Below are 24,735 nucleotides of genomic sequence, written 5' to 3'. Positions count from 1 at the left end.
GGAGTAAGCTCTCTCCTTGTCCTTAAACGGTAGCTGTGGGCTATAGTGGAGTTCCTTCATAAAGGAAGGGGAAGGAAACCGATATTCACTGGGCACCTACTATAGGACTACTTACGGGCCACTTAATACTGACCACCCCCTGTGAAATAGGTATTATTACAGCCCCTTTTACAGAAGAGGAAACAGGCTCAGAGGAGGTGTTTTTTGTTATTGTTGCTGTTGCTGCTTTTTTTTTCTCTTTAATGTTCCCCCACATCACACAGCTACTAAGGGGGGAACCAGAATTTGCATCTGGATCCCAAACCAAACCACTGAGATTTGGGGATTGGTCACCAAAGGTCTACTCCATTCTCTTGGAGCCCCTGACAGCCTCTCTTGCTGAGGTGTAACTAGCGCCCTCCTTTACTCTCTTCATCTCCAGATGCTAAAGATGGCTTGGTGATGAAGTTAGTGACCCAGGTCACTAACATTTTTACACCTGGGGACCCTTCCTGGTGCTTGAGAGGAATAGTTCGAACACAAAGTAAAAAAGAGTAAAGGCATGAAAAACAGCATCTCAGTAAATGCAAGACAAGAGCATAAACAGGTTCTCTGCTTCTGCAGCATTGTTTATTACACAAAGGGAAACCTACGAGGATTTTTTTAAACAAAATTCAAGGCTGCAGGACTCACCTCTGAGGCTGATCCATCTTAAATACTAGTAGGGGGAGGAGGGCTCCTGTCAGAGCCTCCCACCCCCTTTCTGAGTTTGGACCCGCGGGGCAGTGTAGCTTTCCTTTGAGGGTATGTGCAGAAACCCGTGGGGTCCCTAATCTGGCCTTCTGCAGCACCGCCTAGGGAGTGCCAGGGTTGCCCTCCCCCTGCACCTGGGGGCAGAGTTCCAGGAAGCTTCCCACCTGAGTTAGGAGGTGAGCTCAAGTTCAGCATCTCCGCCTCAGCTCCAGGAAGCCACCCCGCATCACGTGGCTTCTGGAAAATGCACTCTCAGAATCGATCCAGAGAATAATCACAGGTAGAGAAAGTAGAGGGAGCAGCAATTCAAACTCACCCTTGACCCTGTGTCCCAGGAGGGGGTGAGGTCTGTCCAGCTCCCTGTTCCATTCCTTCCACGCCCACCTCCCTTCTGGTGCTTCCACCTCTTCGAGGAGGGCTGTCCTTCCTGAGTGGGACTTTTCATCCTTGAACTGGAGTGCCTTTGTGTGTGGTGGGGCAGGGCGGGAGGACCTGGGATCTCTCAGGCCTTCCAGAAAGCTGGAGCACATAAATACAAACCTAAAACCAGACGTTTCCTGCCAGCAGGCATCGACTGCCGCCGAGGCTTCAGCTGTGGCCAAAGAGGCCAGCGTGGCGAGCTCCCGTCTCAGATCCGGCTGATGGCAGGGAGTGGGGAGGTGCTAGCGTCCTGCTTGGCCCCCTTCACTGTCCTTTGCCCTCCCTGTCATCAAAGAGGTTGGGGTTCTCTGCCAGCGTGGCTCGGACCTTTTTCTTCTCCTTGAAGCGGCCCGAATTGGAGACTTTGACGTGCTTGCCCTTCGTGTTCTTGTCCACAATCTTCTCCAGGCGGGTGTTAAAGTTGCTGTTGGGGCCCCCGCCGTCAGGCCTTGGGGGCTCTGCACCGCCCTCAGTTTGGGTGTAGGTGTCAGGGATCTCATACAGCACCTTGGGAGTGGATTTCTTTTTCCGGAGGAAAGTCAGCTTCCACCAACCAACTTCGGTCATGGTGCTCTCACACCCGAGGGTGGGCCTTTCTGCAGGAGCAGGGGATGTAGAGAAAGGGGTCAGTGGGGAGAAGGGGCGGGGGCCCCTTTCTAGTCTCCCAAATGTGGGCTATTTTCATAGCCTGGGCTTGAAAGAATTGAAGCCTGGGGCCAAATGAACCCAGGATTCAGGTAGGTGATGCAATACTTTTGGGGTATATCAGGAGAGAGAGGGGTCTGGGGAAGGGGTGGCCAAGAAGACATCCATGGGGACGCCATCTGAGCCAGGCGGAGGGGACAATGGGACAACCAAACACCACTGCCAGGCAGCTTTGACACTCCAGGCCCCTTGGGGCTGCAGGAAGGGGAAGAGCTCGCCCCGGTCACACAGCAACCAGGCCTTTGCCACCTTCCCATGCTGTTCCTGCTATACCTCCAGGCGCTGCTGCCAGGAGTGGACAGATGGTCAGCTGGTATCAGACGGACAGAAACACCCTGTGCATTTTACTTGGGATTCATTACAAAATTAAATAGGATTTGTGATGGTCAGAGTAATTTGGACTTCCCAGTGGTCCCCACCACGACTAAATGAGCAGCCGGGGTTTTTCTAAGGGCAAGAAATGTCAGGCTGGGAGCGGGAAGTCCCGAGGACTGTTCCAGCCTCGTGACCTCTGGCAAGTTACTTCTCTGGACCTCGGTGTCCTCACCCATCCCTTTCAGCCCTAACATTTAGCTCTAACGTTAATCCCTGCCCATGAGGTAGACATGCTTTGCAAAGCATTCAATAACATTTATGCTAATGTGATAATTATTGAGGGGTGGGTCCCCTTCCCCATACGGCTTCCACAAGGACAGGGGTTTGAAGGGGACCTGAACATTTGGAAGGAAGTTTGGTGAGGCCAAGAGGTACATGTGGGATCTGGTTATCACAGGCTGGACCCTCCATAAGGATACCCCACAAGAGGTGGGGCAAGGGGGCTGAAATCCAGGCTTCACCCCTGTCGTGACACAGATGTGGCCTAGCCTTTTACTAATTTCCACAAAGTTGCCGCCTGAGCTAGTCGAAGTTCGGGCAGGTGAAGTTGCCTGGACACCACAAGAAGAAGAGAGCATAGACTGGAGGAATTAAGATCAATGAAAAAGCACGCAGAGCAATGAGAAATGGAGACATCTCTGGGCCCGGAGGGATTGGTGGTCTGGTTCTCAGGACTCCGTGGCATGGGCTGTGAAAGTCCTGAGGAGGCGGGTGCGATAGCCACAGTACACAGTACAGAAAGCTAGATGGTCAGCCGGCCTAAGCCCAGGCAAACGTGTCACCGCCTTTTAAAAACTGATGGTCTTGGGAATTGCCTGGCGGTCCAGTGGTTAGGACTCCACCGTTTCACTGCTGAGGGCCCGAGGGCCTGGGTTCAGCCCCTGGTGGGGAACTAAGATCCCGCAAGCCATGCGGCGTGGCCAAAAAACCCAAAAAACAAACAAAAAAACCCTGATGGTCTTAACTACATTTACATTTTCTAAAAAGACCAGAAAGAAATATGACAAATGATTAATATTGGTTCTCTTTATGTAGAAGGAATAGGGGATGTTTTCTCCTCTCCATTTATTTATTTATTTATTTATATTTTATTTATTTATTTTTAGCCGTACGCGGGCCTCTCACTATTGTGGCCTCTCCTGTTGCAGAGCACAGGCTCCGGACGCGCAGGCTCTGCGGCATGTGGGATCTTCCCGGACCGGGGCACGAACCCGTGTCCCCTGCATCGGCAGGCAGACTCTCAACCACTGCGCCACCAGGGAAGCCCTCCTCTCCATTTTTTGATTCCCAGATTTTCCATAATGAGTCTGGATTTCTTTTAGAGGGGGAGCATATCAAATTCAGAAAATATGAAAGTGGGATACTGACCTAGGCTTGGAATGAATTGAGTGCCCGCCTCCATGGCCCCCTTGTTGCGGTCATCCCCTGGCCCTCCGTATACCCATCCCCTTGCCCAAAGCAGATACCCAGTGGATTGCTTCCCACCTCCCTGTGCAGGAAGCAGATCCCACTTTGCCAGCTCCGTCCCTCGAGTTGAGCTCAAGTAGCAAGAGAATCCCAGGGAGATCTAGTGCAGCTCCCACTTAGAAAGTGAAGGAGGGGGCTTCCCTGGTGGCGCAGGGGTTGAGAGTCCGCCTGCCGATGCAGGGGACACGGGTTCAAGCCCCGGTCTGGGAAGAGCCCACATGCCGCGGAGCGGCTGGGCCCGTGAGCCATGGCCGCTGAGCCTGTGCGTCCGGAGCCTGTGCTCCGCAACGGGACAGGCCACAGCAGTGAGAGGCCCGCGTACCGCAAAAAAAAAAAAAGAAAGAAAGAAAGAAAGTAAGAAAGTGAAGGAGGGGTGAGTAGTCAGATAAATACCTTCAGGGCACCCTGGAGAGGTGAGTGCACCAAGGGGATAGCCTGAGAGCTTTGCTTTGGCAGTCTGCCCCACCTGGGCTGAGCACAGCCTTGCACAGAACTTGGTGTGCCAGAATGGGTTTCTGGAAGGAGCTGTGGGGAGGGCTGGGAAGGAGGGACAGGGCGCTTGCTTGGCCTGTGGGTGCCCCAGTCACCACCTGGTCCGGGGCAAAGTCCACAGCCCCACCACCTCCCACTGCCAAGGAACTTGGGGAGTGGAGGATCCAGCTCCTGAACCGACAGTAACCACCAAACTGTGTCAGAAAACCACAGAGAGAGGTCGGAATAGCCCTCGGACCCTGCGCTGGAGCCTCTACCACGGCACCAAGGCATTGGTGCCCTTGTCTCCTGGCCTTGGAGAACTCTGGCCTCTCCAAGATGCTTTTCGCCATGCCTTGCTATCCCTCCTGTCCAGGAGGACATGCGCGCACCAGTAAGCAGGTGTTTGGCCCTCTAGGCAAGCCTGACCTATGGAAATCTGAACTTGCGGAACAGATAAATTAGTGGACTATTCTTTGTTTTACAAGATAACCTGGCTATAAGATTCTTTTACATAGTGAGCTACCCCAAAGTAGTGTAAAATCTGATTTGCTTTAGAAAAAAAAAAAGTGACACGACAGCCAAACTTCCCAGGTATCCAAAGTTGCAAAGAGCCAGATGCCTACAGCCACATGTCCAGGCCTAGTCACAGGAGGCTAGGGAGGCCTGGGGGAAGGGAAGGTACTTGGGATTTTGAACAGACTCGGCGTTTGGTGACACGTCTGCTTGTGCAGGACCCTGAGCAGGCCGCGCTGAGGGCAGGGCCCTTGCCCCGGGGCCTTGCCATCCATGGGAACCCACAAAGGGCCTCACGGGACAGCCTGCCCCCCCGCCCCCCGCCTATGGTGGTCAGCACCCTGGCATGCATGTAGGCACCCCAGGACAGCCCCCACCATGCCAGCTGGGTTCTGTGAGCTCTCCTAAGGGCCTTGCCCAGACTGGGCTAGGCTCCTTCTGAGCTGGGACAAGTTAACCATTGACAGGGGTGGAGGTGGAAGGGTGGAGGGGGATTGAGGGAGCAAGTCAGCGTCCATGTTGCAAGACAGAACTCAGAACCCCCATCCCCCATCTCTCTGCAGGGCCCCTGTGGTATTTCTTCACTCTGCATGAGACTGGGGTACCCTGGATAGGACAGGGAGATGTTCCTACTGGCCAGCCAGAAACATCCTCCAGGCTGGGGGGTAGGAGGTGGTAGGCTCCAGCTCACAAGAGTTAACAGAGCCCCGCTCTGGAGTTAAACTTTCCCAGAAGGAGCTCTGTTGGAGGCCTGGATTGACTCCAAGAAGCCAGTGGGATGAGTGGAGTTCTGCCTGCCCACCTAGTGAGAGATGGGAGACTGCGTGCCTGGTTCCCCCTCCCAGCTGGGCCTGTCAGCTGTGGAGGCAGAACTGGGTCCCCTGACAGAGGTCTGTGCCTTGGTTTCCCCTCCTGCCCACCCTCTGCCTGTACCTGTGATCCCGATCGCTCCGGGCTGAAGGCGAGAGCTTCCCTAGAGAAGGAGCTGAGTGGAGGAGCTGCCCCGAGGGAGGCTGAGGGAGGTAGGGGTGCCTCCGGGGTGCCACGCCAGGCAAGGCTCAGGCCAGGAGAGCTGAGTAGGAGCAGCTGTGCGGCAGGTGAGAGAGAAACAGGTGCAGGAGCGGGTACCTGCTCAGCGGCGCTGCAGCTCCAGGAGTCAAGGTGAACCTGAAACCCAGCCCTTCCCGGCTGAGTAAACAGAAGCAGAGGCTGGCTTGCCTGATGAATATTCATCACCCCAGAAATCCAACCCCAGCACCCCCCGCACCCACCCAGAAGCCAGGGTCCTCCAGGGACCGCCCAGCCAGGAGGAGGCAATCCTGAGAGAAGTCTGAGGTGGGGAGAACACAGGAGCCTCTCTCCTCAGTTTCCCCACTCTCAGGTGCCTGTTGGCAACCCCCAACAATAACCAAGGTCACCCCCACCCATTTCATGCCCCAAAGAGATCAGACCCTTCCCCAGAATGAACTGCCGCCTGGACGTTGCCCCGGGGCACAGTCGGGGAAGGGTTAAGGGCCGCTGCTCCCATTGGCTGGGAGGGACGGGGTGCACCCAGCTCCTTTGAACTCCGGAGTCGAAACCAGTCCCTGGTTAAACTGGTTGGCAGACCGGTTCCCAGGCTCTCCTCCCAGGCTGTCCGCTCCTACCCCAAGCCTCAGGCGGGTGCTGGGTGGGGGGCTGTGGCTGCCTCCTGACCTGAAGGGCCTTCCTCAAGATCTCCCTGGAGGTGGGGTTGAGCGTCACCAGCCCCTCCTTAGGCCAGGTTCTCCAGACCCACCACAGCCTCAAGCATCCTCATCCCCTGCTCCCTCGCTTAGAAGTAGGCTTCAAAGACCTTGAAATCCTACCTTCCTCCATGCACCGTGTCCCGTTCCAGGCTCAGAGCGAGGCACTGGGTAGAGAAAAGGCATACGATTCCCCCTATCCCTGGCTCTCCCTCCAAGTTACATTCTAAATTCTAATTAACCAACTCTCAAACCTGCCCTACCATCTCCAACCCTGCATCTACTTGGTTCAGCTTCTCATGGCCTCTTGAGTACGTGTTTGCCTCCATCCTAAATATCCCCTTGTGCCCCTAGGCCTCAGGCGGACAGTCCTTCAAAGGCTCCCCACGGCCCATAGTGGAACAGACTTGGCCTGGCCCTCCTAGGAAGGGGCCCCTGCAGCCTCCTCTCCCAACGCTCCCTGAATGTGCACATGAGGTCTTTCTCTGCCTACCTTCCTGGGTGCAGAAGCTGCCTAACAGGACGAGATTAGGAATGGCCTCTCCACACCCTGAGTAAACCAAGACAAACTCCTATCCATCCCTCAAGGCCTAAATTAATTATTATGCCCCCTGCTCCACCAGGAATTTTCTTGTTCCTACAGGGCTTACTCACATGCTTCTATTTAACATGCTATATACCATGACTGATTAAATATGTATACACACACACATATATAGTATTACTTTTTAATTTATTTATTCATTTGTTTATTTGGGGCTGCTTTGGGTCTTCGTTGCTGCTTATGGACTTTTACTAGTTAGGGCGAGCTGGGGCTACTCTTCGTTGAGGTGCATGGACCCCTCATTGCGGTGGCTTCTCTTGCTGTGGAGCACAGGCTCTAGGTGCGCAGGCTTCAGTAGTTGCAGCACGCAGGCTCAGTAGTTGTGGTTCACAGGTTCTAGAGTGCAGGCTCCGTAGTTGTGGCACACGGGCTGAGTTGCTCCGCGGCACGTGGGATCTTCCCGGACCAGGGCTCGATCCCGTGTCCCCTGCATTGGCAGGTGGATTCTTAACCACTGCACCACCAGGGAAGTCCACATGTATAGTATTGTAATGATCTAGTCATGTATTTGCCTCCCTTATAGAATGTTAGCTCTTGGAGCCCAGAGTTATCTATCACTGATACTGACCTGATATGTAGCAGGTACTTAATGCAAACTTTGAAATACAAATAAGAGGGACTTCCCTCGTGGCACAGTGGTTAAGAATCTGCCTGCCAAAAAAAAAAAGAATCCGCCTGCCAATGCAGGGGACACTGGTTTGATCCCTGGTCTGGGAAGATCCCACATGCTGCAGAGCAAATAAGCCCGTGCGCCACAACTACCGAGCCTGCACGCCACAACTACTGAAGCCTGCGCGCCTAGAGCCCACGTTCCACAACAAGAGAAGCCACCGCAATGAGAAGCCCGTGGACCGCAACAAAGAGTAGCCCCTTTCACCGCAACTAGAAAAAGCCCGCGCGCAGCAATGAAAACCCAATGCAGACAAAAATTAATTAATTAATTACTTAATTAAAAAAATACAAATGAGATACAGAAGTATTGTCTTTAAGAAATTCTTAATGTAACCACTTGCCTTTGTCCTACTCTCCCTGGGGCAGGTAAATGTGAAAGAAAACACATTTATGTCACTTCTTGTGGTTTCAGCTACACCAGGCTTGCTGATATGTTATCAGTTCCCCTGGGGTCTATGTGAATTGAGGATATTACTTTGTAAGGTTCTCCTGCCTCTCATGAGGGGTACACACAGTTGTCCCAAGAAGGTTTCTAGATCTGTCACTTTCTCTGAAAGCCTAGTCTATTTGAGAGTGGATGTCCAGTCCAGAAGACACCAGAAGAGGCTAAAAACTTAACTCAGGTGTTGGGAAGATACTGGAAGGATGATGGGATGACACTATCCTGGAGGACTGTAACCAAGGGCCAGGACAGCATTTCCATCTGTAGGAGGAGGGGCTTGTGCTGGAAGTACTCCCTGCCCCCACTCCAAAATTCAGGGCTTTCTGATGTGTGGGACCCAGGAGGGCAGAATTCTGTTCTCTCAGCTCCAGTCTGGAGGATGCGCCCTGGTGGGTGGGATTCAGTGGATACCCACGTAGCCTGCCCTTCGAAGAATGCCAGCAGGACCAGGTGCAGGGGTAGAGGCCCGCCCCAGCTCCCCTTCCTGGGAGGGACCAGCCTGGGAAGTCAGGCCCAACCCCTGACCTTTGGTAGGTTTGTTTCTGGGAGGAGCAGGGTTGGGAGGGGAGTTTGAGATAAGGCTATAAACTATGAATATCCCTTAAACAGATCACCCCCACAAGGCTGCTTTATTGCTTTCTACAATTTTCCACCTTTTAATGCACCTTCCTAAAACTAGGTTCAAGTATGATATTCCAAATACAAACATGCAATGTGCACTTTTTCAGAAATGTGTCCTTGTGGAGTAAAGCAAGTAAAATATACCTAAGGGAGCCTCAAGGACCTTGGTGCCTGTTGGGACATGCAGCCACCAGGCCCCACTGGATTATAGATCTCTAATCTGGCCCAGCAGATCATTCCTCTTATTGACCTCTGCCCAGGGAGTAGATCTAGGCTCCAGGGAGAAGAGAGGGGCTACATTTCTCCTCAGCACTCCCCCTCCTCTGGAAGGCCAGAAGATGGGAGATCCTGGGGGGGCAGGGGTTGGGCAGCTTGGCTGAGGGGATAAGTGGGGCCAGGCCAAAGACTGGCCTCTGGAAGCTACACCAGGCGCAGCTGGGAGGTGGGCAGGGGCAGGCCTGAGGTGGATGTCGAGGTTGCCATTGGAGGGGCTGCCGTTGCTCCCCTTCAGGGACACCTCAGTGGGGACTGGGAATACGAACAGCCAGTGTCCCAGGGACTGCCCCAAATGCTCTACGTGTGAGAACTCGGGATCCTCACTGCCATCCCAAGGTAGAGCCTCTGAGTGGGTTCACCAACTCGCATACCCACCAGCAATTTTCCCGTTACTCTTTGTTGGTTCCCTGCGGCTAATGTAACAAATTACCACAAACTTGATGGATTTAAACAACAGAAATGTATTCTCTCACCAGTTCTGGAGGTCAGAATTCCAAAATCAGCTTCACTGGCCAAGACCAAGATGTTCCTCCTCCCGTTTCTGGTGGCGGTAGGCATTCCTTGGCTTGTGGCCGCATCATTCCCGTCGCTTCCTCCATCCTCACATCACCTTCTCCTCTTCCATGTGTCCAATCTCTCTCTGCCTCTTTTTTTTTTTTTGCGGTACGCGGGCCCCTCACTGCTGTGGCCTCTCCCGCTGTGGAGAACAGGCTCCGGACGTGCAGGCTCAGCGGCCATGGCTCACGGGCCCAGCCGCTCCACGGCATGTGGGATGTTCCCGGACCGGGGCTTGAACCCGTGTCCCCTGCATCGGCAGGCGGACTCTCAACCACTGCGCCACCAGGGAAGCCCTCTCTGCCTCTCTTTTACAAGAACACTTGGGAGAATATTTAGGGTCCACCCAGATAATCCAGGATGATCCTTACTTAATCACATCTGCAAAGACTCTTTTTCCAAATAAAGTCACATTCACAGGTTCCAGGGTTTGATGTGGGCATCTTGCGGGTCGGCGGGGAGCATTTGTTGGCCTGCCTCACTCTTCATTTTGACCACCTCTGTATTGTCAGACTGTGGTAGACAGTGAATGTGCCAACCAGACTCCCCCCACCCCGTGAGGAAGGACTTGCTGCCTTCCTTGGCAGTTGGCCTCCAGCTGTCAGCTCTTTCAGGGCCTGCTGCAGCTGCAGAGAGCACCTCTGCCAAGAGCCTGCCCTTCTGGGGCAGCCTGCATCTGGGGATATAAGGACCAGCCATTTCAGCCCCACGAAGGGCACTTGGACGGGCAATAGTCACTCCAGAGCTCTCCACGAAATTGACTGAAGCTTTGTCAGGCCAGCATTACGGTTGGATTTCTTCCACTGCTCAATCCTACTTCTGTCTGGTTCCTCTCACAGGGAGTGATGCCTAGTAAGCATCTTGCCCCCCAAACTTCAACTACTTCTGGAGAACACAAACTGGGTCACAGACGTTATAATATTTGCCAGTATGATGGAAGTGAAGTAGCAATTTTTGTGTCTTATATATTTTCATTTCCCTAGTGCACTGGATTGAATAGTGTCCCCCAAACTCATGTCCACCTAGAACCCCAGAGTGTGACCTTATTTGGAAATAGGGTCTTTGCAGACGCAATTAGATAAGCTGAGGACAAACTAGATTAGGGCGGGCCTTAAACCCAAGGACTAGTGTCCTTACAGGAGGAGAGAGACAGAAACACGCAGGGAGAATGCCATGTGACGACAGAAGCAGAGATTGAAGGGATGCAGCTGCAGGTCAAGGAACGGCAAGGGTTGTCTGCAACCACCGGAAGCTGGGTGAGAGACCAGAACAGACTGTCCCTCAGAGCCTTTGGAAGGAATCAACCTTGCTGACACCTTGAGAGCAGACTTCCGGCTTCCAGAACTGTGAGAGAATACATTTCTGTTATTTTAAAGCACCTAGGTAGTGGTAATTTGTTACAGCAGCCCTAGCTAACTATACACCTAGTTACTAGTAAGATTGACCAGCTTTTCATACATGTATTGGTCATTTGGGTATCCTGTTCTCTGAAAGCATCCTTTCTCAACATAGAAAAGCTTCTCCCCTTCCCCATATGATTGTTGTCCTTCTAGCATGCACTAAAATAATACAACTGCATTTATGGATTCCTGGACTCTGCACAATTCTATAGCTTTCCAGGGATCTGCTGCCTATTGGTTGGGAACCCTGATCTACAGGATTAAATTTCAACCCTTTGTCATGGACCCCAGTATTCTTCATGCTCTCACCTTGCCAATCTCTTCAACCTAATTTCTCTCTCCATAAACATCCCATGTTCCCACAATAAAGTTCTGGAAGAGTCATGCTCTCTCTTACCTATGTGCTTTACCCATGTTATTTACTCCTCCTTCCTAGAATGATGCCCATCACTTATACACCTCTCCTCTGTCCTCTCCCTTCTACCACAATTCATTCCCATCCTACCAGACTCAGCGCAAGTGTTACTTCTCCCAGGAGCCTGCTCTGATAGTTTTCCATCCCCATCCCATGCCTTTACCCCCCAATTGAGTTGGATACTCCCCCTTTCTGTTCCCTTAGCACTCCGAGCATCCCTCTTATTTTGTTTGTATGGATTTTTTAAGTTCTTACTATATATGAACACAGGGCTAGGCTCCGGGTGTGCTGTCACAGGATTTAGAATGTGGTGGGCCCCTCACACATCATACCATCACTTTCTTTGAGGGCTGGGACCATGTCTTCATGTTAAGGTCCCCAGCACCTTGGCAAACAGTGCTTGACAAATAGAGGGTAACTAACACTGAACTGCATGGGAAAGGAGGCTGACAGATGAGTGGTTTGTCAGTGGACTTGGTTTTCCTTCCCTTGGAAGAGCAGATTCCCTCTACCTGCCATGATGGGGATGAGGAAATAATGAAATGCAGTGGCATCTTAGAAGATGACACCTTCGACCCAATTCATGAAGCCACCTAGTGAGTTGTTTCCCCCCGGACGACTAACAAAGGTGAAGGGATGGGGAGGGCACAGTGGCCAGGGTTTATCGGGCAATTATTGGCCCCGACCCAGCTGACTGGGCCCTCATAGGCCTTCTGGCCTGTGTTAACTCGTGAAGCCAACCAGCCCTGACATCTTCACCTCAAATTCCTCCCTCTAACTCCAAGTGACTCCAAGTCCTGAGCTGTAGGGGGGAAGTGATGAATAGAGCTGGGGAATGCACAGCCCACCCCCCAGGCCAAGTGACCATGGTCCCCACTCATCACTAAAGACCTTCCTGCACCAGCGGCACCTTCTCTCATTCCTTCCTTCACAGGCATCCATCAAGCACCTGACACTCAACATGGAGTGTCATGCCAGGTGCTAGGGTTACAGAGACGAACAGGCCTGTACTCCCTGCCCACACGAGGCTCACTGACTAGTTGCGGAGACAGACTGAAAAAACCAACCCCGAGAGATTACACTGTAAGCAGCAAGAGGCCCAGCTGAGGAGGCTGGGTTTCCAGAGCTTTCAGCCCAGCAGGCAGATACACCACACACACGCGTGCGCACACACACACAGCACAGTCAGTGTGGCTGTGAGCAAACACACATAAGACATGGACCACAAAGTCATAAACCTATGGTAGATAAATGTCTGAATGTCAAGGGTAAGCCCTCCTTTTATGGATATGACAGGAACATAAGTAATGGGCCTTCTTGCCCGGAATGGGGCGTGGTAAGAAAGAACTCTGGGAAAGTGCAGGGACTGCCAGGGTGAGGGTGCTAAGTGTCTGATACAACAACAGGGGAGAAAGTGGGAATCAGGCCAAAGAAGAGGGAGGAAGAGGCCTGCGCCTGTGGTGGCTGAGCTGTGGTGCTTGAATGGAGCAGGCAGGGCTGCCGGAGAAGCTACATCCCACAGAGAACAAGAATGAGGGCTGGGGAGGCAGACAGGCCTGGGTTTGGATCCCAGCCTCACCAGCTCCAGCTCTATGATCTTGGACAAGTTACTTAATTCCCTAAGCTTTGGCTCCCTTACCTTTGAAATCTGCCTAATAACAGTACCCACATTATAAGGTTTGCTTGGAAGGATCAAATTAGATAAGGTTTGTAAAACATTTAGATCTACACCGGCACAGGGCACAATGACTATCGCTTAATAAGCAAACAAACAACAACAACAAAGGATGACAAGGCAGTCTGCATACACACCACCCTGGGGCTCTGTGCTTTCCTGTCCAAAGCCGCCACAGGCCTGCTCTAATCCTTCCTCACCTTCCTATGTGCTGCCCCTCCCCCACCTGCTAGATCAGCAGAGAATTGAGAGATTCACAGCCAGAAGCCTTTCACAGCCTCTCCCGGCCACTTTCCAGATGATGGGAGTCCTGAAGACCTCGATGCCCTGGATGCCAGACCACTTGTGTGCTTATCTGCCCATCAGCCCTGAGGTTCTCTATGGCCTCAGAAAAGGACAGACTGTGCAGATACTGTGCAAAATCCACACTCCTACGCTCTCCGTCCGGGGCCACCACCCTGAGGCCAGGAGCCAGGCAGAGCTGTTCTCAAACATCCTTCTGTTCCACATGAGCCACCCGGGGTGCTGCGGGGGTGGGGGGAGGTGAAGTGCTGGTGGTCTCTGTCTCCACCAACCCACCAGCGCTGGGCCTTCTAGACTCCTCCTGTCCTGCCCTGCCTGTTGGTTCAAGGAGGAGAGATGTACCTTGAGGGTAGGGCAGGGCCATGCTTCTTGGGATGTCCCAGGGAGCCAGGAACACAGAGTTGGAGCCCAGTAAGTGTTTGTTTAATCATGGAGGAGCCCCGGCAATTCCTATAGCCTGAGTCAGGACTCTAAGATGGGAGCCAAATTCCCACGAGAGAGCCCTGAAGAGGCCCTTAGTTCTGCCCTATGAACCATTTTTACGGAAGTCTTTCAACCCATTCTATAAAAATAATGATTAATGTTTTATACACACATACACCCACACAGTTTGCAAATAATGAGAAAAATCTATGAAAGCATGTTGTAAGCTATAAAGAATTACGTACATTAGTATGCTTATTTGTTTAGGCTTGTAAATAGAAATACTCTGAGGTGGTCAGGATAGGTGTTATCTCCATGTTGAGGAAACCATGGCTGGCAGAGAGCTTATGGAAATGGTCCAAGATCTCAGTGGGCAGGAATCTAGGCCTTCTCACTGCCCTATCACATCACACAGTTCAATAAAAAATCTACTAAGCCCCAAGTGATGAGACGGGGCAGAGTGGTGGGGGGAGTGGGGGGGTCATTTAGAAAGACCCAGGCAGAGCCCCCTTGAGGAGCTAACAACCTGGAAGGGGAGGGATGCAAAGTGGCACACCCAGCCCTGTGAGATCCCCAGCCCCGCCTCTCTCCTCTCTCCTCACGCTCCCCACTTCTTGCCCAATCTCATGCCCTCCCTCAGCTTCAGCCACCACCTGGACCACAGATCAGTCAGCCTACGGCTCTCCAAAGCTGCGTCCCCAGTCCCCTGAACTCCAGAGCTACAGACCCAAGTGCCTCCTGCATACTTGCCACCTGGGGGTCTCCCAGGGCCACCAACCCCACAAATTCAAAGCTGATATGCCCTCCTCCTCAACCCCGGCTCAGCATCCTGCAACCCTGTCTTAGGTGGAGGCACTCGCATCCAACCACCTAGGTGTCATCCTGCTGTCCCCAAACCACACAGCCAATCGATTGCCAAGTCCTGTCCATTTTCCTCCAAAACATCTCGGAAATCCAGTCCTTCTCTTTCTCCTCATGCCTCTGTCCCAGGTCAGGCTCTAACTCCTGCATGATAACCTCCTGACAGTCTTATCTCCCTTGAATCCATCTTCTTTGCAGTCAATCTGTACAGGTCCCTCCCTGTCTCAAGGCTCAAACCCTTAAAACCCTCCAATGGTTCCCCTCTCTCTGCAGGCGTGAAGTCCAAGTTCCTTCGTGAGATGATATGATACAATACTACCCTTCCGCCTCTACAGTCTCTTGTGCCTCAAACCTTTCACGGCACAGAGGCTGGCCTGCCTGCAGGCCCGGCTTCATGAGTGTGAGACCTCTGCAGTTCATATTTTTTAACAAGGGCATTTTAATTTTGCACAGGACCCCACCAATTATTTTGCTAGTCCTACCTGCCGGTTTTTCCCTGCACCCCCTTGCGGTTTGTGGCCTGCAAAACTTTGTACAGTCTCCTCCACCCAGAACACCCGTCCCACATCACCTCTTTCTGCCGCCCTTCTTTTAACACTCAGTTTAGGTGTTATCTTTGGGACGCCTCCCTTGACCCTCCTCCCTCCCGATCCCTGCCCTAATCACACAACACATAGCAGGTGTTCAACACTTGCCTATTACATACTGAGAAGGCAATGTGTGACAAGTGCCACAAGAGACCAAACTACGAGATCGATCGATCGACGGTAAAGCAAGGCAAGGAGAGAGAAGGCATTTCTAACGACCTCCAGGTTCCTCAGGGGGGCGCTAGGACCTTGTCCGCAGACGCGTTAATCCTTGAGCAGAAGGCTCTACTCCTGCCTGGCCGGAAGCGGCCGGGATCGGCTCTTGGGCGGCGCCTGCCGCAATCGCGTCGCCACTGCAGCCCTTTCCGGGAGCCCCCGCCCCTCCGCGGCCGTGAGCCCGCCTCACGCCTCCCATTGGCTGTCTCCTCTTCTCCCGCCCTTCCCGGGCTCAGCCACTCGGAGCCCCGGGGTGGGTGGGGCTTGAAGCCCGGGTGGAGCGCGCGCCCCGATTGGCTCTGAGGAAGGCGGTGACGTGGCCGGAGGAGACCTAAACTGAGGCTCAGCCACACCACCACTGGATTAGTGGTAGGCGGGGCGGGCCCGGGTCGGCGGCCGGAAGCGGAAGTGGTGGAAAGATGCAGGTGGGGGAACAGTAGCTGGGGAGGTGGGGGGCTGGGTTGGGACCCCTGAACTGAGTTCAGCCCGCCCGTCCCTGACCTGCTTCCCGGGCTACCTCCGGGGCGCGGCCCTCCCCGGCCAGTCGTGCTGGCCCCGCAGGGTGGCGGTAGGGTCGGTGAAATGAGCGCGCGAGTGGCTTGTTCGCTCCCAGGACTCACGCTCCCTTCCCCGCCGTGTTTCCCGACAGGACCATCAGCACGTGCCCATCGACATCCAGACCAGCAAACTGCTCGGTAGGAGGGGGCACCCCCGCTCAGCCAGCTGTCAGGGGGAGGCCTGGCCCCTTTGCCCCCTGTCACCAACAGCTGGAGCCCCGACATCCCAAGGCCCCTGTTGAGGCGTTGACCACTCGCCCTGTTCTATGCCCCCATCTGTGGCCGGATTGCCCCGCTAAGAGGAGCGGGAAGGAAACAGACATAGAGTCTGTAATTGACCTGTGTTTTCTGCTTTAACATTTATAAAATGTGTTGTCAATGATATCTTTCAGGCACAGAGAGGGTGAGGTGAGGTCTTACCTTAAAGATGGTCAGCTACTGAATGGCAGATCTGAAGTTAGAACCTAAGTCTGTCAGGTTCCAGTATCTATGCTTTTTTGTATATGCCGGAAAACCCCCTTTTTTTAAAAAAAAAAAAAAGGTTCCATCTCCCCTTGATTTTAGGAGGAAGAGGAACATAGATCCAGTTGGAAAGAAAAACCTTTTAGTGGCCAGGTCATCTCCCTGCCATCTGTATCTGATCTATATACCTCCTCCCCAGTTCAGAGCCAGGGAAGGACCTCTTCATTCTGACCCCTCCAGGGCCACGCACAGCTCCTGGGTTTGTTTTCTTTATATATAAATATATATATATATATATATATATATATATATATATATGTATTTGTTTATTTTTGGCTGCATTGGGTCTTCGTTGCTGCGCGTGGGCTTTCTCTAGTTGCGGCCAGTGGGGGCCACTCGTTAATGGTGCACAGGCTTCTCATTGCGGTGGCTTCTCTTGTTGCGGAGCATGGGCTCTAGGCACGCGGGCTTCAGTAGTTGTGGCACGTGGGCTCAGTAGTTATGACTCGCGGGCCCTAGAGTGCAGGCTCAATAGTTGTGGCGCACGGGCTTAGTTGCTCCGTGGCATGTGGGATCTTCCCGGACCAGGGCTTGAACCCGTGTCCCCTGCATTGGCAGGCGGATTCTTAACCACTGTGCCACCAGGGAAGCCCTGGATTAATTGTTTTGATGCTGGTTTGTCATTAAGATGACATCTGTTTGCCTCATCCCTTTGCTTCTACTTCTGTGACATCTACAGACTTTTTCTTTCTGAAGATTTTAGAGGAATACAGTGGAGGGAATATAACTGATAACTAGTGTGGGCCCTCAGTGTTTGACCAGCTGGCAGATTTATTAACAAGGGCAAGGTGGCCACTTAGTGGAGCTTCTTTAGTTTTGTTGCAGATTTGTCCCAGCTCTTCAGCACACGTAAACTCTTTTTTTGTTGTTGTTTTTTCGGTACGTGGGCCTCTCACTGTTGTGGCCTCTCCCGTTGCGGAGCACAGGCTCCGGACGCGCAGGCCCAGTGGCCATGGCTCACGGGCCTAGCTGCTCCGCGGCATGTGGTATCTTCCTGGACCGGGGCACGAACCCGTGTCCCCTGCATCGGCAGGCGGACTCTCAACCACTGTACCACCAGGGAAGCCCAGCACACGTACACTCGATGTCATGAAAAGGACCAATAAAACAACAGCCATTTATTGAGGGTTTATTCTATACAAGGTGCTGTTTTATGTGCCTGACATTATGAAAATGAAGATCACTACAGTTCATTGAGCCCTTGCCATGTGTCAGACACAGCACTCAGTGTTTTACCTTCATTCCCCCTTGTACTCAGTATCTTTATCATCCCCATTTTACATGTAGGGAAACTGAGGCACAGAGCGTTTGAGAGACTTGCCCAAGAAAGTTAGTAATTAGAAGCCAGGACCATCTGACCACAAAGTCTAGCTCTTAGCTCTCTCCTACTGAGGAAATGTACATGGCTCTTATCCACCTATACCCTCTACTAAAAACACAGATCTGGGCCTAGAATCCAGGAGGTCAGTCACACGGGTATTCATGTGTGCAGGATGGTACTTCACTGGTAAGAAGAGACCAGTGTTATCTAGTCCTTAGGGCGCTGTAGGTAGTAGGGGCTTTGCAGTTATTCATTCATCTGGTATTTGGCATAACCATCTTGTATTTTCCATTGTCATGGTTAATCCCAGCCCTGAGGAAGTGGAAGTTGAATAGCGTCTGCTGTCAGTAAGAAAGATATAGTTATCCGTGGAAGCAAGAATATCATGGAGAATATGGTCCATATTGGCACTTTGATGTCAGGACCAATTTGAAGTTTTACTTTATCCCTGTGTTGAGGCAATTGCTCTATAAAAGTCACACTGTGGATGAAGTCAGGTTGCCAGAGTCTGTTTAGCCCCAAGCATCCCTTCGGGCCTGTCTTCATTCCCATCTTCCCGTGACCCCCACACCTTAACCAATATGAATACAACTTTTAGCCAATGCCTTAGCATATTTCACTTGAATCAGTGATGGAATTTTGGCCATGGGAATGGAAATGCTGCGATTTGGGTGCTTCTCCTGTAGACTGGCTGGTGGACAGAAGGCACTGCAACCTGAAATGGCAGAGTCTGGTGTTGACCATCCGAGAGAAGATCAATGCCGCCATCCAGGACATGCCAGAGAGCCAAGAGATCGCCCAGCTGCTCTCTGGATCCTGTGAGTGCTTTGGGGCTACATTACTGGACCCCACCCCTTTCCTGGGGTGGTACATATCAGCTGAGCTGCTCCCTTTCCTTTAGCCATAGGGCTGACCCCTAAAGAAAGAGAGGTTTTTAGTTGGGGTATAGATGCTTGTTTCGTTCAACACAAAATGATGAAGGGGAGAGCTCTGCCTGCTAAAGTTACTAGCATACACGTGAGTCAGCCATGCGCGGTGGCCACAGTGGGTGGGGGGACACTGTAATTCTCGAAGTCTTTGTTCTTTCTTGCTTTCCAGACATTCACTACTTCCACTGCCTAAGAATTGTGGAGCTTCTCAAAGGCACTGAAGCCTCCACAAAAAATATTTTTGGCCGGTATTCTTCACAGCGAATGAAGGCAAGTGTGGGCGATGGTGGTAACACGCAGCTGGAGACCTCCAGTCCAGGGGGTCAGAGCCTGTCTGGTCTCGCTGAGGATCCAGTGGAGACGCCTACATAGAATATCTCCTCCACTTTCTCTCCGTCCCCACAGTTTATGCCAAAAGTAGATCCTACCCCTGGCTTTACATTTGCTTTGGGGATCGCTTGTCGGCACCACACTCTTAAAATAAAGTGGGTGGTCCAGCCAGCATTATGGAGGAGGACGAGGAGATGCAGAGACTGGGAGAGCCTCCCCGGCTGGGGGACTGAGCTGGGATGCACTCAGCGGCTGCTGAGTGCTGTTCAGGCCCACTTCCTGTTTCTTTTCTTAGGATTGGCAGGAGATTGTAGCCCTATATGAGAAGGACAACACCTACCTAGGTAAGGTGGCCCAGCCCAGGAGTCCCAGTGTCCATGGGGAGGCCGACTCCCCAAGTTCTGAGACAGTGGGCTTCTAGGAGGCACAGTTCACGTGGGGGAAGAGGCTGGGGTGTAGATGTTTGTGAGGTGGGAAAATAAATTCCACGAAGCGTGTTGGGAGGAGGACGACCACCAAGCAGGTGTGTGCAGGTCTTCACCAGTCACCTCCTGGTGACTGACTCGTCCACTGAGCACAAGAGGCACGGGTTGTCCTGGGAGCTGTATCAGGGGCCTGAGGGAGTAACTAAAGGGCTGACTGTAGTTCGGGTTGTGTTTTCTAATAGTATAAATAATTGTAATAGCTAATATTGACGGAACACCTACTAAATGCAAGGGATTGTACTTGTGTTTTCTGTGGGTTCTCTCTCTTGATCTTCACGATAACTATTATTGCTCCTGTTTTATAGCTGAGGATTGGATTAGAGGGGTTAAATGACTGTCTTAGGTTCCACAGCCAGGAAGGGGAAGAGCTGGGAGGCCAACCCTGTGCTCTTCGCCACCCGACTGGGGTATGTTTGTGCGTGTCCTTGGGGCATGCCTGCCTTATGGTGTGCAGATCTGGGGTGAACTTCCTGGGCCCTTCTTTCTCAGTGGAACTCTCCAGCCTCCTGGTTCGGAACGTCACCTACGAGATCCCCTCCCTGAAGAAGCAGATCGCCAAGTGCCAGCAGCTGCAGCAAGAATACAGCCGCAAGGAGGAGGAGGGCCAGGCGGGGGCTGCCGAGATGCGGGAGCAGTTCTACCACTCGTGCAAGCAGTATGGCATCACGGTGAGTGGGCATCACGGTGAGCGGCAGGTTCTTGCCGTGGCAGGAGGACGGACACCTGGGGCCTCTGTCTGTCTTCCTGGGCCCAACGCCTTTGCTTCTGGGAAGGGCTTCCCTCTCAGCCTGGTTGGGCCCTTCTCAGGCCATTTTCTTGCCTATCTCTAATGTTCAGGTGTATTCTTTAATCTGTTGTACTCTGCTTCCCACCACTTCTGTCTGAGCCCACCTCGTGGATCCTCTCTAGGGGGACAACGTCCAAAGAGAACTGCTGGCCCTGGTGAAGGACCTGCCGAGTCAGTTGGCTGAGATTGGGGTGGCGGCCCAGTCCCTGGGGGAAGCCATCGACCTGTACCAGGCCTGTGTGGGGTTTGTGTGTGAAAGGTACTGAGGGCCTGTTTCTCCCCAGCGGGGGGGACAGTTTAGCTACTTCCCCAGCTGTGCTCTCTCCACTTGTATTTTCCCCACATGATATTTGAGAGTCGGGGCCCATGCTGGCCTCATGAGTGGGCAGCAGGAGGGTCAGCTGCCTGCTCCGTTGCAGCCCCACAGAGCAGGTGCTGCCAATGCTACGGTTTGTGCAGACGCGGGGGAACTCCACCGTGTATGAGTGGAGGACGGGCACGGAGCCCTCGGTGGTGGAGCGGCCGCACCTCGAGGAGCCCCCTGAGCAGGTGGAAGAAGACGCGGTAAGACAGGCCTAGTAAGAGCCACTTCCTCCCCTCATACGCCATCCACACCCCACTTGAGTTCAGAGTCCAGAGGGAAGAACGGGGTAATTCCTGTGAGAGAGACTAGGTGGAAGGGCCCGGAAGGGCCTACCCCTTTATTTTTCTGGCTTTCTTGAGGCCAGAGAACAGATGAGCTCGGAAGAGGCCCAGCAAGCTGGTCGACTTTGAACTGGGACCCCTTCCCCTGAGCTCTCTGAAGATGGGCTCTCCTTTGGGAACTTGGAGGCCATTATGCTTAAACAGTGCACTCCCTACTGAAGCAGCTGAGGCCTAGGGGAAGGCAGGCCCCTTTATTCACCCATCTTCTGTGAGCTAACACTTTTTTCCCCCTTCCAGATTGACTGGGGCGACTTTGGGGTGGAAGTGGCGTCTGAAGGAGCTGACTCTGGCATCTCTGCCCAGGCTGCTGGAATTGACTGGGGCATCTCCCTGGAATCGGACTCAAAGGTTAGGATGCCCTCTCGGTCCATCTCTCTGAGGACTTTCTGTGATTGCTGCTTTGGTGATAAGAAAAGTGTTGTCTCTGTCTTTAAAGACATCACATGAAGTTCATAGTTCTTGGACCAGGTGTAGTCCAGTGTGGGGCAGAGTTTCCAAAGTGACATATCAGAGTTTTGACCTCTTTCTTATGGTGTTCGGGGCAGGTGTGGGGATATAGGCAGGTGGTACCTACATGCATGGGCCCATAGTGCCATCTTTGCCACCTCCATCAGGGCTGCAATGTGCTGTCATTGAATTTTTTTTTTTTTAGAGGAATTTTTTTTTTTTAATTTATTTGCTTTTGGCTGTGTTGGGTCTTTGTTGCTGCACGTGGGCTTTCTCTAGTTGGCGGTGAGCGGGGGCTACTCTTCGTTGCGATGCGTGGGCTTCTCATTGTGGTGGCTTCTCTTGTTGCAGAGCACGGGCTCTAGGCGTGTGGGCTTCAGTAGTTGTGGCACACGGGCTCAGTAGTTGTGGCGCATGGCCTTAGTTCCTCCGCAGCACGTGGGATCTTCCCGGACCAGGGCTCAAACCCGTGTCCCCTGCGTTGGCAGGTGGATTCTTAACCACTGTGCCACCAGGGAAGCCCCATCATTGAACTTTTTTTTTTTTTTTTGCGGTACGTGGGCCTCGCACTGTTGTGGCCTCTCCCATTGCGGAGCACAGGCTCCAGACACACAGGCTCAGCGGCCATGGCTCACGGGCCCAGCTGCTCCGCGGCATGTGGGATCTTCCCGGACCGGGGCACGAACCCGCGTCCCCTGCATCGGCAGGCGTACTCCCAACCACTGCGCCACCAGGGAAGCCCCCATCATTAAACTTTTGAGGGCTTTGGTTTATTCCGGCTCCCTCCCTTTGCTGGGGAAAGTTCTCCCAACACTGCTGGGGTTCTTTACTCTCCACCCAGGAAGCTGGGGGTGGTGAGATAGACTGGGGAGACGATGCTGCTGCTCTGCAGATCACCGTGCTGGAAGCCGGAACCCAGGGTGAGTGCACCCCTCCCTGCAGCCCTGGCAGAGCCTGCCCCCGTGTCTCTAGAAGCAAAGAAAAAGTACACTACCATGATTGGGCTTCTCAGACGTTTACCTGTTTTTTCAAAATCATGATGATGTGAGTTCAGGCGGATGGAGAGAAGTTCTTAAAATTAAATCTAGAAACTCTCAACTTTCTGGATACTGAATGTGGGTCAGCTGTTCTCTGGGGAGGTTCCGAGAGGGCTGATAGGCTCTGAGGCCTGACCTGGTCCCCGCTCCCCACAAGCTGAGAGTAGGGATCTGAGCCACTAGAGGGCAGTGCAGGATGAGACTTCACGTCCACTAGAGCGAAGGAACTTTCCATTCTTTGGAACTCAGCTCTGTGGTCCTCCTCACAGACTTGGGTTGGCATTAGTGCCTGATTAGGGCTGAGACAAATGGGAAAGGGTAACCCTTCCCACTTGGGTTGGAACAGGAAGTGGCCTTAGTGCAGTGTCTGTGTCCATATTAACCCACCAGGACTTCTCAAACTGAGAGTCTTCTCCAGTCCTCAGCAACTTTATCACTTCTCTCTTCCTGGCAGCTCCCAAAGGTGTTGCTAGGGGCCCAGATGCTCTGACACTTCTTGAATACCCTGAGACCCGGAATCAGTTCATCGATGAGCTCATGGAGGTACCTTTGTCCTCTGGGTGATGCGGGGGGAGGCCTGGCACCAGCATAGGCGGCATCGCTCCAGATACCTTACCTGACCCTTCCTTCTTGTGTAAGGGTGCTGAGCACTTTCCTTGTTCTGGAGCAGGGACTCACATATTAGGAGGCTCCCCCATTCACTCAGCTGTGTTTATCATGTACTTCCTAAGCCCCTGGCACTGTCTTGAGGAGCTGAGCAGCGAACAAATCAAAGTCTGTGACCTCATGGATCTTATATCCTAGTGGGGAAGGCAGACAAGAAACAAGAAAAACAAGTAAAATATGTAGTATGTCAGGTGTTAACGTAAGTGCCATGGAGAAAGAGCTGGGGAGGGAGATGGGGTTACTGGGAAGGCCTGCAGTTTTATGTTGGTGGTCAGAGAAGGCCTTGTTGCCAAGGTGACCAGTAAGTCAGGACCTGCAGTGGGTGCTGAGAGAGCCATGCTGATATCTGGCAGAAGAGCTTTCCAGGCAGGGGGAGCAATGCAGAAGCTTTGAGATGGGAGGTGTCCTGCACGTGTGATGAACAAGGAGGCCACTGTGGCTGAGCAGGGGAGCTGGGGGAAGTAGAAGAGCCCAGAGAGCTGAAGGGAGTTGGAAATTTGCCTTTTACTCTGAGGGAACTGGGAAGCTGTTGGAGGTTTGGTGCGACATGTTCTCCTTTGTGTTTTAGTATCATCACTGTGGCTAAAGTATCCAGCAGCCTAGAGTAAGGAGCCAGTGTTCTTGGCTCTTCTTTCTGGGACTGGGAAGCAGGGGGCTTGTCTTTGTTAATCTCTGGGTCTGTCCACTTCTCGGTGGCCTGCTGGCTGGGGAGGGCCTCATGGAAGGCCTTGTCCTCGCGAGTCTAGTTCAAGTTTCCATGGTCCACTAAAAGTGACAAGATATGCGGCTGGTTCTCAGATTCTTCCTAGCCTTTTCTTAATCCAGGGCTTCTCAAACATGGATTCCTATTCCCTGAATCTCATTCTTCCCATGGAGAGAAAATACCTTCACTGGGCAGAGAGAACCCTTTGAATCTCTGCATCGTAGTTATGTGCCGCATAGCCTGGGAGGAAGGAGAGGGGTCCAGGGCCAAGTAAGGCCTGAGACAGCAATGAGGGACTGAAGGGTGATGGTGGAGGCTGCCCCAAACTCCCACGTTATAGTTGGTGAGTTTCTAGCAATAAAAATGTTCAGAGGAAATAACTGCTCCTCAACCAGCATCTAACCCTCACCTTATTCTTCATTTTGACCAGCCTGAGGGCCTAGTTTCTGAGTTCTTTTCTCGGTTTGAACCAAATCCTCTTCTGTCCTCAGCTTGAGATCTTCTTGTCCCAGAGAGCAGTGGAGATGAGTGAGGAGGCAGACGTCCTGTCTGTGAGCCAGTTCCAGCTGGCTCCAGCCATCCTGCAGGGCCAGACCAAAGCAAAGATGGTCACCATGGTGTCGGCACTGCAGGATCTGATTGGCCAGCTCACCAGTCTTCGAATGCAGCACCTGTTTATGATCCTGGCCTCACCAAGGTCTGGCTTTCCCCCTGATGTTGGGCTGTTCAGGGCATGCTGCAGGGCCCTGCCATCTCGGGCAGCCCTGACTCCTTTTTTTTTTTTTA

The 24,735-nt window shown here is 52.8% G+C and overlaps 2 protein-coding genes across 4 annotated transcripts in view; one reads left to right on the top strand and one right to left on the bottom strand.

The window, feature by feature from the left end:
• Positions 1 to 581: 581 nt before the first annotated feature.
• On the bottom strand, positions 582 to 6,472 carry PRR15L (proline rich 15 like). Of its 2 annotated transcripts, none has more exons than XM_027094769.1 (2): positions 5,815 to 6,472; positions 582 to 1,748 (listed from the first exon to the last, which is right to left on the bottom strand). In XM_027094769.1, the coding sequence occupies exon 2, from the start codon at positions 1,717 to 1,719 to the stop codon at positions 1,417 to 1,419; it is 303 nt and encodes a 100-aa protein (XP_026950570.1). In that variant the 5' UTR covers positions 1,720 to 1,748; positions 5,815 to 6,472; the 3' UTR covers positions 582 to 1,416. The 2 variants fall into 2 exon arrangements, with proteins under 2 accessions (XP_026950570.1, XP_026950569.1); XM_027094768.1 differs by having other exon boundaries at positions 5,620 to 6,466.
• Positions 6,473 to 15,705: 9,233 nt separating this feature from the next.
• The window catches only part of CDK5RAP3 (CDK5 regulatory subunit associated protein 3), a 10,381-nt gene continuing 1,351 nt past the window's right edge, over positions 15,706 to 24,735 (top strand). Inside the window, exons 1-12 of one of the 2 annotated variants that reach the window (XM_027094764.1) lie at positions 15,706 to 15,885; positions 16,110 to 16,155; positions 18,547 to 18,678; positions 18,959 to 19,059; positions 19,415 to 19,463; positions 20,094 to 20,272; positions 20,514 to 20,650; positions 20,811 to 20,955; positions 21,334 to 21,444; positions 22,385 to 22,463; positions 23,035 to 23,123; positions 24,441 to 24,646. In XM_027094764.1, coding sequence (XP_026950565.1) covers positions 15,880 to 15,885; positions 16,110 to 16,155; positions 18,547 to 18,678; positions 18,959 to 19,059; positions 19,415 to 19,463; positions 20,094 to 20,272; positions 20,514 to 20,650; positions 20,811 to 20,955; positions 21,334 to 21,444; positions 22,385 to 22,463; positions 23,035 to 23,123; positions 24,441 to 24,646 — 1,280 coding nt within the window. In that variant the 5' untranslated portion in view covers positions 15,706 to 15,879. Of the gene's footprint in view, positions 15,886 to 16,109; positions 16,156 to 16,531; positions 16,739 to 18,546; positions 18,679 to 18,958; positions 19,060 to 19,414; positions 19,464 to 20,093; positions 20,273 to 20,513; positions 20,651 to 20,810; positions 20,956 to 21,333; positions 21,445 to 22,384; positions 22,464 to 23,034; positions 23,124 to 24,440; positions 24,647 to 24,735 lie in introns of those variants that run through there. The other variant, XM_027094766.1, reaches the window with a different exon arrangement.

Source organism: Aethalodelphis obliquidens, unplaced genomic scaffold (genome assembly GCF_003676395.1).
Source record: "Aethalodelphis obliquidens isolate GAN/ISIS:26980383/991018 unplaced genomic scaffold, ASM367639v1 scaffold89, whole genome shotgun sequence".
Taxonomy (NCBI): Eukaryota; Metazoa; Chordata; class Mammalia; order Artiodactyla; family Delphinidae; genus Aethalodelphis; species Aethalodelphis obliquidens.
Note: the sequence above shows the minus strand (reverse complement) of the source record. Positions and strands in the feature narration are given on the sequence as shown.